Source organism: Squalius cephalus (genome assembly GCF_949319135.1).
Source record: "Squalius cephalus genome assembly, chromosome: 25".
Lineage (NCBI taxonomy): Eukaryota > Metazoa > Chordata > Actinopteri > Cypriniformes > Leuciscidae > Squalius > Squalius cephalus.
The window spans coordinates 11,606,862-11,619,355 of NC_137146.1; the positions used below are offsets into that span (position 1 = coordinate 11,606,862).

The 12,494-nt window shown below is 37.1% G+C and overlaps 1 protein-coding gene across 2 annotated transcripts in view; it reads left to right on the forward strand.

The window, feature by feature from the left end:
- The window catches only part of ctnnd2a (catenin (cadherin-associated protein), delta 2a), a 273,543-nt gene extending 261,741 nt beyond the window's left edge, over positions 1–11,802 (forward strand). For both annotated transcript variants that reach the window (XM_079862649.1, XM_079862650.1), the window contains exons 19-22: positions 1,826–1,952; positions 7,688–7,819; positions 8,784–8,860; positions 9,974–11,802. In XM_079862649.1, coding sequence (XP_079718775.1) covers positions 1,826–1,952; positions 7,688–7,819; positions 8,784–8,860; positions 9,974–10,234 — 597 coding nt within the window. In that variant the 3' untranslated portion in view covers positions 10,235–11,802. The remainder of the gene's footprint in view (positions 1–1,825; positions 1,953–7,687; positions 7,820–8,783; positions 8,861–9,973) is intronic.
- The last annotated feature ends 692 nt before the right edge of the window (positions 11,803–12,494 follow it).

The window sequence follows — 12,494 nt, forward strand, 5'->3', positions numbered from 1 at the left end:
TAAACTCCTCCAGTATTATCAACAGCTATCGCGTTTCTCAGGAGCTAATTCCCTCCTCCATCCCCAGCTCCTCTTCTCGTCAGTCAGGATTTGGCATTCTGATTTCTCTTTGAATCAGACCAATTTTTTCGAATGATGTTGTACTTTAAAATATTTACATGATAAGTGGTTCCTGCTAGGCTGCATGGATGCGCAGATATTATGAGTATGCATGAGATTATTAGTTTGCCCTCACTGAATAAAAGATCAAATGATTCATACAGCTGATTCATGTGGACATTTATGTAAATGCAGAGCAGACAGCAAGAATAAAAGTAAAGCTGAGCAATGTGGAAACAACTTCATTCTATTACAAAACTCAAAAGTCTCACAAGGACTCAGAATGGGTCAATGAACAAGTTTTGCAAGCTAAATATCAGGCTATGAGGAAACTGAGGAGGAGAATGTCTGAAAACTGCAGTCTACTGAACAAGTTTTTTAACAGGGACACAGAACACTACCCTTGACATCCCATTTGCCCCTCCGTGATATTCCTTTTTTTGGAAAGGTGAGGTATAGATCAAAGGGTCTGTCCCTCCGACTCTGTGCATGGATGCGCACGGAGTTCTTGCCCAAAAGAGAACTATACCGCCAATCCAAACTGTATGCTAACTGTTAATCATCCTTGACGATAGTGGTCCTGACAGAACCTCCTTATAGGTCTTTTTTATTGTACAGCCACCCCAACCACTCATCATCATAAAGAATAAAGGTAATAGTTCTCACTTCTTCCTCTTGTGGGAACCTGAAATTTCAAGTAATACTTACAACAGTGTGAGTAAAAGAAAATCACAAAGTCCCCTACTGAAGAGGTCTTTAGTCGACAGGCAACAAGTGCCGTTTTCCCCCCTTTCCGTTCCTCTCTTCACGCCCCTTGGAGCCTTCAAATACCTGTCCAATGTCATTATTTGCAACAGGCACATTAGTTGGAGAGCAGTGGCTCCTTCTGCCAGAGTTTCAGCCGTATTGGGAAAGTGGGGCAGCTTTGAACTGCACAGAGTCGGAGGGACAGACCCTTTGATCTATACCTCACCTTTCCAACAAAAGGAATATCACGGAGGGGCAAATGGGATGTCAAGGGTAGTGTTCTGTGTCCCTGTTAAAAAACTTGTTCAGTAGACTGCAGTTTTCAGACATTCTCCTCCTCAGTTTCCTCACAGCCTGATATTTAGGCTTGCAAAACTTGTTCATTGACCCATTCTGAGTCCTTTTTCTGAGACTCCATTCTGAGACTTTTGAGTTTTGTAATAGAATGAATTTGTTTCCTCATTGCTCAGCTTTACTTTTATTCTTGCTGTCTGCTCTGCATTTACATAAATGTCCACATGAATCAGCTGAATGAATCATTTGATCTTTTATTCAGTGAGGGCAAACTTATAATCTCATGCATGCTCATAATATCTTATACAGCCACCTTAGTCCAATTTAAAGAGTACAGTCATATTTTAAAACTAGGAATGCACAATATATCTGCACAACTTCAGCAGTTGACGTGCCATCGAGACGGTGGCCAATGGCTTTATTTTATCTCCTCCATCAGCCTTTCAGGTTGCTTTAGTCACACATCAAACAGGTTTTCTCCACAACCACTGACTCCAGATCATCCATCCATTGATTTCTGAACCTTCATCCGGTCATTGATTTTTGCAATGACTCCACACTAGGAGGCCTTAAACTAAACTGACAGAATAACAGTGGGCTAATGTAGCGTACATAGATCCTGAAGAAAGCATGTTGATTTGTGCATTATTGTAGATTTTTCTCTGTCTCTATATTTATTTTCTAGGATGGCTACTCACAGTATCACTTTGTTGGCTCTGCCTCAACAATAGAGAGAGATAGACAGAGACCGTACTCATCCTCACGCACTCCGTCAGTCTCTCCAGTCCGGACCTCACCTAACAATCGATCAGGTGAGTATACAAATCTCTTCCTTCACATGTTCTTTTTTTCTTTCTTAACAAAGACAACGTAAACATTTTGATCGAAAGTGCTGAAACATTGAGTCACGATGTTGGTGGTCCTGAAGTCTGATTTAACAACTCCAGGTCTTTATGGATTTAAAACAATTACAAATAGTAGCTTGATTCTCTCTCTAACCCTGATAGAATCCTATTAAACTGATGGGGATTTTTCAGTGCATCCTGGGACTCAAGGTTAATGATCCACTCTACTAGTGGGGTTAGTAGATTCATGGCCGGCTGGCTGTGGCTCTAATACCTTTTCCGGTGGACTTAGCATCTCGCTGAAGCAGAAAAGTACTTTTCCTGGATTCAGGTTTTGAGAGGGCCGTTGGCGGCGGAAGTATAGCAGTATTTCAGGATTTTTAGGACTAATGGGTCTTTAAATGGCTGGAAGGTGAACAGAGTGATGAAATGAAGTTCTTTCTTTCTCAATGAAAAATTTAAGTGTTGTGTTAAATTTTGTATTGAATTCCATCCCAGGCCATTCTGTGGCTTATGATTATATAGTTTGTGTTATCCTGCAGTTTTAAAGTTTTTTTTTTTTTTTTATTAAATATAAATGTTAAATAATTATAAATATATATTTTTAATCTAATTAATTACATGATGTGCCAATTAATTAATCTAATTAATTGCAATTTAATCGCACATCAAATATTAATTTAAAGTCATTATTGTGTTAAATGAGAAAAGCATCAAATAGACAAGAAAATTTCATCAAATAGACAAGAAATAGACATCAAATTTCACAAGAAGATGATTTCACGTATACAATATATATATATATATATATATATATATATATATTAGGGCTGTCAAACGATTAATTTATATATAGAAAATAATTATACTCCATACACACATACACATAAACACAAACTTTTATTTTGGATGCGATTAATCGCGATTAATCGTTTGACAGCCCTAATATATATATATATATATATATATATATATATATATATATCCCAAAAAGCAGAACCAGCCAGTAATGATATTCATTGAGTTTGACAAACCTTAACTACTCAATAGTTATTGATTGGATTTTATCAGAGCAGAAAGTAAATATTTGGGGTTCAGTAAATCAGATATAAATATATGGATTCAGTGAGTTCATGCAGTGAAGGATCCTTTAGGCAGATTTTCAGAATCTTTTTGATTGATTCATGAAAAGATCCAGGTCATAAGAGTTATTCTTTCATTAAACGGATTCATCTAAACACGTTGTTTGTGTGTTTTTACATGCAGACAGTGTGTTGTCTTTGCATTCAATTCTGACTGCAAGCTCACATTTAATGTAAAATGTGATTTATTTTGCCGTGACGCTGTGGATTCAGTTGACTAGCGCTATATGAAATTCGACGTAGAGCAGTGCTCGCATGATTGCAACATGCTCTATGCAGCTTTTTAAAATACATTGATTTGTTTTCTCCTTGTTTTTCTCTGTTGAATCTCTGATGTATTCAGTCATCCACTGGCTTGCAGCTGGTTTCATGCTGTTTTGTTGTCTGCAGGCTTTTCCTCTATGGTTTGAGCTCCAGCGTGTGTCATGAAAATGGTGAACGGTAGATTTTTGCAAGAGATCAAAGCACACAGAGTAAGACAGAGAGAAGGAACATTGGAGAGAGAGTGGGAAAGATTTTGTAGGCGTACTGGAGAGTTGCTGTGCTTTTTAGCTCACAGCATCATAATGTGACATCAGTGTCCTCACCTGTGCTACTCAACATTTCCTTGAGACACAGTACATGTGAAGAGCCAAAATAATGCAGCAAAAATGGCAAACACTGCAATTATTTCCAATACCATGACCATGCCATTTTGTTGCAGCATTAGAAGACATGCATTCACTGTGGGGAAAATAATATTTATGTGTAAATTCATTATTACCAGTTCTGGCAACCTTTCTGAAAAAGCTTTTTAGGCAGCCTTTCTATTGTGCTAAGCTCTGATTTAAAAAAAATAATAATAATAATTGAACAAACCAGCATAGCAGGTGAGTTTAATGCATGTTTTAGTTCAAATTAAAGGGCCATTTGTTCACCCTCCTTCTCAACACATTCTATCTATTGTCCTTTCAATAAAAAGTGGCAATATTTAGAAAAATCTGAATATTTGAAACAATCTTTTTGGATATTTTTTTATATATTAAATGTAGTTTATGAATATGAGTAGTATCAAATTGAAGTAAATAAAGTATTTATTTATTTATTTAAAGGAAAATATATTTAAAAAATATTTGCATATTGTTAATATGGCATTGCTTAGAGCTTCAAGTTTCAACCCAAAAATGTCTTTTTTATTATCAGGTAAATCCTATTTTTAATAATTCTGTAAATAATTCACTTTACAAATGAAAGGTTGTTTCTTTGTTATTGTCTTTTTAATTGGAACTTGGATGCAAACCAATACATACGTTTATTCATAACAACTGAATATATCTGGCTCAAGTGCAGAAACAGCTTCATTTTATGTAAAAGAAAAAAAAATGTTTTGCTTATACATATAATTGGATGAGCCACATTTGACGCTGTTGTAAAATTAGCTGTGGAAACTTCACAGTCTAATTCTGTATTAATGCAGAAAGTTGCAACGTTGCTTGGCAACCGTAAACGTATAGTTATGCCAGACACAAACAGAGCGTCGTGACATCAAAAAGTGAATCGCTCCCATTATAATCAACGAATACACTGAAAGCGCTCATCTTTGAATTTGCATCATGAAAGCATTCATCACACAGTTTGCAGAGTAGATTAGGTTTTGTGCTTGGTGCATGTGTGAATATTTTTATGTAGACTACTAACTAAAAAAAACATGTTGCTATCCTTTTTATGCCTTAGTGTATTCGTTTTCATTTAAGAATGATAGACAGAAAGGAGTGTGACTAATATCAACTGACCTCACATTAAAATACACACTGATCAATGTGTGACTGAGACTGTAGCTCAGTGAAGTTGGAGCTCTGCCTGGTCACTGAAGCCACATCAAGCAGTTTGGCATGAACTTCAATGCAGTTGACACGTTTTTGCTCACATTTTGCTCACTTTTATAATTTAATCATGAAGCATGGAGGTGATGCTTCCAATGCCACCAGACAAGGCTTTTAAAAATACTTTTATGGGATGCCAGACCCTAAGAACACAGCAACCATGATGTAGCGTCGCCAGCTATTACTGTATTACACATTGAGGGCAGAACTCAAGAGTTCTTTGTTAATATTATAAGAGTACAACTGAGTCCATTCCTGGTGTTTAAGTGGGAATATCAAATACTAATTGTATCTTTAATGGACCACAGGTGCCAGCAAGCAATCTGCACTATATATGCAATAAAATACAATATATGATAGCTAAGTTTCTTGAGTGTTTGCCCCTCATGTTACATTTCTGAGAAACAAGGGCAAGGTTGGTCTTCACATCTGAGTTTCATAGACTTACAGGCAAATTGTTGCTTTCCTTTGTCCTTTTGTACCTTATGTGACATGGTTGGTCAAGTTAACTAACATTCAACAAATGGTTAATGTCAGTTACAACCAAAAATTGCATGATTTAATAGGAATTCACTTCCATTTGAGTGGGATTCATTGACAATAATGGTTGATTTAGCAAACTGTTGTGCATATTAGCTGATATATCAAGACCTATTTCTCACAGAATCTAGTGTTTTTAGTGCTGTAGGCTAGTAGATATACGTGATATAAGTGTAGCAATAATGTTCCGCTCTTGATGCCTGTGGAGCTCAGACACAAAAGCCCTTTCGCCAGCAGAAATCACTAGAATCTGCTGTGGAGCACATCTCTTCACAATATCAGTTTTTCTTACATGTCTTTCGAAACATATTGTTTTCATTTTCTACCATTAAGGTCATCAACTGTTCTGTAAAGTCAAAGCTTTACCTGAAGAAAATCAAATCAGCACGAACTGCACATTTGAGTTAAATGCATCAGTACTGATTTCCTGCAAAACTGTGTTGCGTCTCAGAATCCATATTCGTGAGGTTTATGGAAACATGACCGAAGCCTTTGAGAGTTTCCGCACCTGTTGACTCAATAACAGCCGGAGCTTCTCGATATTTAAGACTGATAATCAGCTATGTGCATATTTTTGTAATATGATGCATTGTTGAGGAGCAATGATTAGATTAGGAGTCATATCAAGGCAGTTTAGAGGAGGCTAAATCACTTGCAGATATAATCTGATTATGGGTTTGAAATAATTAGCATGCTAATCTTTCTCTTGGCCATTGTGGGTAGAGTGGTGCTTAAAGCTATTATGTGTTTTATTGGTGAAAACTGGAGTCTGTTTGTAAAAAAGCGTGTGTATATGAGCCGGTTTATGTGTTGTGGTCAGGGCTGATCAGTGTGTGTGTGTGTGTGTGTGTGTGTGTGTGTGTGTGTGTGTGTGTGTACGTGGGTGTGTCTAAATACCTCTGTGCTGGCCAAAGAGGTCTTCCGTGCCCGTGAGCCCTCGGGTAGCTGTGTGCTTTGGAGATAGCGCCGCTGCCCAGGATCCAGGGATCCAGGCTCTATCAGACCAGGCTGTAGGAGGGCCAGAGGGGGAGTGGCGCTGATCCGGTTAGAGCATTGAGGCTGGAAGGGATTTTTAGGCACAGAGGGAAGACTCATTCCCGATCTCTGTGACCTTCATACAGATGTTCTGAACGGCCTGAATATACTTCAAGTGATGCAGTTAGATAAAACCAGAGGTAACACTTTAGTTTAGGGTTCTATTAACTAGTTGCTTATTAGCATGCATATTACTAGGATATTATTAGTACTTATAAAGCACATATTAATGCCTTAATCTGCATGACCATATTCTACATCCCTGAATCCTACCTAATACCTAAACTTAACAACTACCTTACTAACTTTTAATAAGCAGTACTTAGGAGTTTATTGAGGCAAAGGTCATAGTTAATAGTGAGAATTGAACCCTATAAACTAAAGTGTTACCAAACACAATTATATTAATTCTGTCTGAAGAAATGGAGATGTATAATTGTGATGTATTTTAATTAACTTGTGCACATTACTAGCACTTCCAAAGTCTGTGGCGTTTCCAGAGATGAGCACTTTGTCTGTCCACACAATGGGATGTGACACAATCACAGCCAATCAGAATGAATTTGATGTTTAATATACAGTAATGAGAAGCGGGGCTACCCAACCATATAGCAACGTTCTTATAACCACTCAAAATTGTACCTTCACAATTTTCTGTTGTTCCTTGACTTTTTTTCATTTTTTTTTTTTTTCAGAGAATGGTATTTCAAGGACAAATATAGTGGGTTTTGTGTGATTTGCTGTTTCTCGTGGCTTGGGAAAGCGGGGTAGATTGGAGCTGGCTGTTGAAGACCTGTTGGAAACGTCCTTCATGCTGTCATGCTAAACAGCACTAATGATGAATAATGATGCACATCTCTGCATGTCCAGACTCGTACAGGCAGGAAACGATGAACAAAATCAGTAAGAAACAGAGAGAGACAAAATAATTTGGACAAAATAAACAGACCCTGAGGGTGGGAGCTGGGGGAGCAGAGAACTGAAAAGTTGGTTACACCAAAATGAGAATAGGCAAACAGAACAACAACAGCTAAAAGAGAGAGAAAGCTACAAAGTGTGAAATCAGGCCAGTGTGTCTCCAGATGCTCAGTAAGAATGGTTTGTGTGATTATTTGGATTGCAGCCAGCGCCCCCGCCTCACCCAGAGAGATGATCAGCCTCAAGGACAGGAAGAGCGACTACGACTCCACTGGAACCAACGCCGGTTACCATGGAAACAAAGGAGAGCACACCTCCAGAAAAGACACAATGGCAGGTGGGTCTAACTTTAAGAGGAGGAGGAGGAGGAGGAAGAGACACAGAGTTTGAAGCACTTAACAGCAAGTAAACTATATAGACACTTACAGAACAGCACACACTAGGTTCCACTTTGTTTTCTTAGCTTTTTATGTGAAATGAATGCATCTATGCTGAATAATTTTTCAACTGCTGCTGCAGAATGTCAAGTTTTACACCAGAGAATAGTATATATTTACAATCATTTTGCTTAATTCAAAATTAAGCAACATAGTAAACATCACAGTGGTTTTATATCCATTAATGAATGGATTTAAAACTCTTAATATCAACAAAATCTATGCGAGTCATTTGTTTTGAGTAAAAAAAAAACATAAAAAATGTATATATATATATAATTAGGTAAATATTGCCATTTATGGCTGTGTAAATGTGTATATTGGTGCAAATGATATCGATATTGATGTATTAATGTTAATATATTCATATTTGTTATTTTATGTATTTATAATATTAATATTGTATTAATTTACATTTAAATGATTATATTATTATATAAAATTATTATATATTAATAATTCCATTCATAATTTTAATATATACTATAAATATTAAGGTGGGTACAATAATTCTAGTAGGACTGATGTAAGATCCATTATTAATTGAGTGTATTTTGTGTCAAAATATGTCAAACAAATATAGGATAGATATTATTTTAATATTTTATAGATTTTATTAATATCTTAATATATGTGCGAAAAATCATATCAAATCTATCATATCCCTCACTTTAAATAAAAATCCCAGATTTTCTTAGCTACATCCCTGCCAGCGCATCTTATAAAAGGTTGGATTTGTTTCACTGACAACGAGTACAATTTCCAGAATTTTTCATAGTTGTTTAATGCTTGACTTATTTAATAAATAAATAAAAAACACTAAAACATTCTCTCCACATTCAGACTATCTCTTTCATCCCGCAGTTCAAACCTCCTGTGGAACATCCACATTGTTCCGGAACTCATACGAGACTTCAAATGACGAGATCAAACACAACCAGGTGAGCCATGAATCAGCCTGAGACGACTCAACTAACCAGGGTCAAACAGGGACTGCAGCATGTGAAATGTGTCTCTGACTGTGGAAATCCTTCCTAAATTCAGACACCATTTATATTTACTACAACTGTTATGCGGTTATGTGAGAATAAGTCGTTAGCGCATGTTTTCAACACAAGGCAGCTGTCTATCTACCAATCCAGAACTGTGTTGGCAAACAAAAGCATGAAGATGTATTCATTCATGCATAGACCTGTCAGATGTTGTTTATTTGACTTTGTGAGCCGGCATGCTATGCTAATGAATAGCAACTATATGCTTCCAAGTGAAGAAGTATATTTGGCACTTTGGCCATATAGAAGATCTATTACTTCTACTTGACAAGGTTCATAATAGTAAATTTTCCGATTTCATAAGGATAAAGTTTGCCAGATGTCCCTGGCACACTTCTGAAATGCAGCGTATGTTGAGCTAGTCGACAGTAATGCTTTCCCAGACGAGCAGCTGCGAGGAGACTGGGTGCCGATAAGCCTGGCTTCCACATGGATCTTTCTTTCTGTAGCTGGAGAGCATTCAGCTCTGCATCTTTTTCAATTAGTAACATCTCATTTTCTGCTTCGAGTCTCTCTGTTATCCAAAGCAGCTCTGAAAGGACTGAATAACTCGAATTTAAAGGGTTAGTTCACTCAAAAATGAACATTTTGTGATCATTTACCAACTTATGTGGCACGACTTGCTGACTTCCATGGAGAACAAATGGAGATGTTATGAAGAATGCAGAATGTTATGATATATTAAAACTCATCTGTACAGTCAGACATCAGATCAGTGTGAACTTTCCCTTGTGTTTCACTGCAAATAAGGAAAGTCATATGGGTTTGTAATGACGTGAGAATGAGTATATGACAGAATGTTCATTTTTGATTTAATCAGTTTAACTCAATCATAAAGATTCAAAAGGGCAAGAATTTTTTTTCTGCTTGTTATGTTGGGCCAGTAGTTCAGATTTGAAATTATGCCTACGGCATAATAATCTTTTCCTTCGAAATATAAGACTCGAGCCCCTGGACAGTTCTGTTGAACAACTTCACTCACAAATGCTTCTTTCTTCTCAGGTCCCAGTGCCTCCCGCACCACAGGAGCCCCCGCACAAGGACTACGAGGCCTATCCCATCTATCAAAACTCCACTAGAAACTTTGAGGAGCCATTTTTTGAGGATCAGGTCCATCGCCCCCCTCCCGCCACCGATCTGAATATGCACCTGGGACTCAAGTCCACCGGGAACTACGTGGACTTCTACTCCGCCGCCCGGCCCTATAGCGAACTCAACTACGAAACGAGTCACTACCCCGCGTCCCCCGACTCTTGGGTTTAGGACTTGGAGCCTCGCGGAGGTGGGGCACGTCGAGAGGCCGGGAAACTGCATGTGCATGCGTGTCACAAAACATTTTTCCGAGAGTTTTGTTCGTCTAAGCTGGTTCCATAGTGAAAACGAGTGAGGGAAAAAAAAGAAAGCGAGAGAGAAAAGAAGGCCTTGACAGAGAGAGAAAGAATGCGCGTGAGATGAGAAAGAGCACGTACTTTAAAGAGAAAAGAAAGCTTAACCTTTGGTGAAGAAAGTGGGTTTGTATTGAAAGGTATTTGAAAAGTGTAAAGGGAAAAAAGAAGTATAGTAGAAGGCGGCGAAGTGTGTAAGCACAAGAAAATGAAGTTTGTAAAACGAGCTACGGGAACAGCTTTTCACCTTTTTCTAAACTTTCTTTTCACGTCACGGTGGATCAAAAGCTTTTTTTCCACGTTTTTTTCCCCTCTATTTTTATTTGATCTTTTTTAATTTGATGTAAAGTATTTAGAGATGCATTACACAAGTGCATTGTGTAAATTACTCAGACCACTCGGTTCTTCCTGTGGCTTTAGGTATTTGTTTTACAGTACAAAGAAAAAGACAAAAAAAAAGAGAGATGTATTAACCTTCAATGTCCCTTTCCCAAAATTTCATTCGAAGAGCAAGGATGTATATGCCAGTATCGTTCATTCTGAAAATGTGAATATGTCTGTGGCAACTAAAAACAAAAAGCAGAAGAAGACCGGAGCATCATTCCACTCTCCTCTGCTCGTCGATGAAGTGCTTTCTCACTGCCTACAAAAATAGATGTAGATTTTTGACATAGATTCTTTTTTTATTTCACTTTTTTCTTTCTTGATGACTCGGTGTGGAATTAAAAATAAATGCGGCTACTTATCATCCATATTTGCAGGAAAACTGTCTGTTTTAGACCGTGATCTCGGTTTTCTGTGCTAAATGACTGTGCCAAATTTTCAAATCTCTTCAATCAGCACTGGAGACATTTTTTTTTTTTTAGGTTTTTCAGTTAATAATTTCTTCGATTTATACATGCTTTTTTTTTTTTTGTTCATAAGTGTGTTTTACTGGAATTAAGCGGCGTCTAGAAAACACTGGAATACTACCAGGAGGGCAAAACTTAACTTTGCAAGCTTAATTCCCTCCAAAGATGTACAAAAAAAACCTGTCTTTCAATGTTAGTTGAGTGTGTGCTGTACGTCGATCAGTGTTTGATATGAGAGGCTTTGTTTCTGACAGGTTGCTTCTACTGTTTGACTTGACAAGAGATGATGAACTGCTTCACTGAGATGTTAATAGAGAATGATAAATATATAAATATGAATATAAATATAGATCTATATAATTTTTATGTGCAGATGTCAGTGTCACTGAAAGCAACAAACCCGAAAAGACTAGTATAAAAAAAAAGCAAAACGATTCTGTTTACCTTCATGTTCTGATTCCAGCAGAGAAAAGAGAAAATGAAACTTGAAATGTTGACCTGGTCCCAGTTGTGTTGTTACCAAGCTACATAAATAATCACGCTGGATTTGGATTATGTTCTGATGTCAGGACAATAAATTACTCTTTGCGATTTGAAGCTGTGTTCTTATGTCCATTAGATTTGCCATGATATTCACACCGAATGTATTCGCGTTCAAACCAGTTACACCAGTATTACCGCTAGGGGGTGCTATGGGGTAAGTTTCGCTACACTTTAGCACAAGGCAGTAGCCGCGTTTCCATTACCGTGAATTGAAAAATACGACCAATGGAAACACGCCAATTTCACGAAAACTCCCATATATCACAAAAAAGCTTTTACGCTCACATGAGGGTTTTTTTCAGGCAATTCGAAAAAGGAATATTTCCCAAAACTGCAATGGAAACAGTTTTTACAGGTTACCTGGTGTACGTAAAAGTCGATCATTCTTTAAAGAAGGTTTTATTAAACTCATAAAAGACAAAAGTATCACGGGAATACAGGATTCTAAAAGAGGATAAAATGACGTTTTATATCGCAAAAGTTTGGCGCAAATCTGTAATGGAAACGCGGCTAGTGTGATTCTAGTGTAAAATTTTCTAACTAAAATTAAACAAAAAAATAAAGAACATTACATAATTTTTTATGCGCACACTTAAAGGATTAGTTCAACCAAACATGCACAAATTACCAGAGACATTTTTTGGTGTATTTCTGTAGCATGACGCCACAATGTACTTCAAGCAATATCGAAGAACAAACTGGTGTGATGTAATTTTGAACAGAAAATCAAACCAAAATAAAATT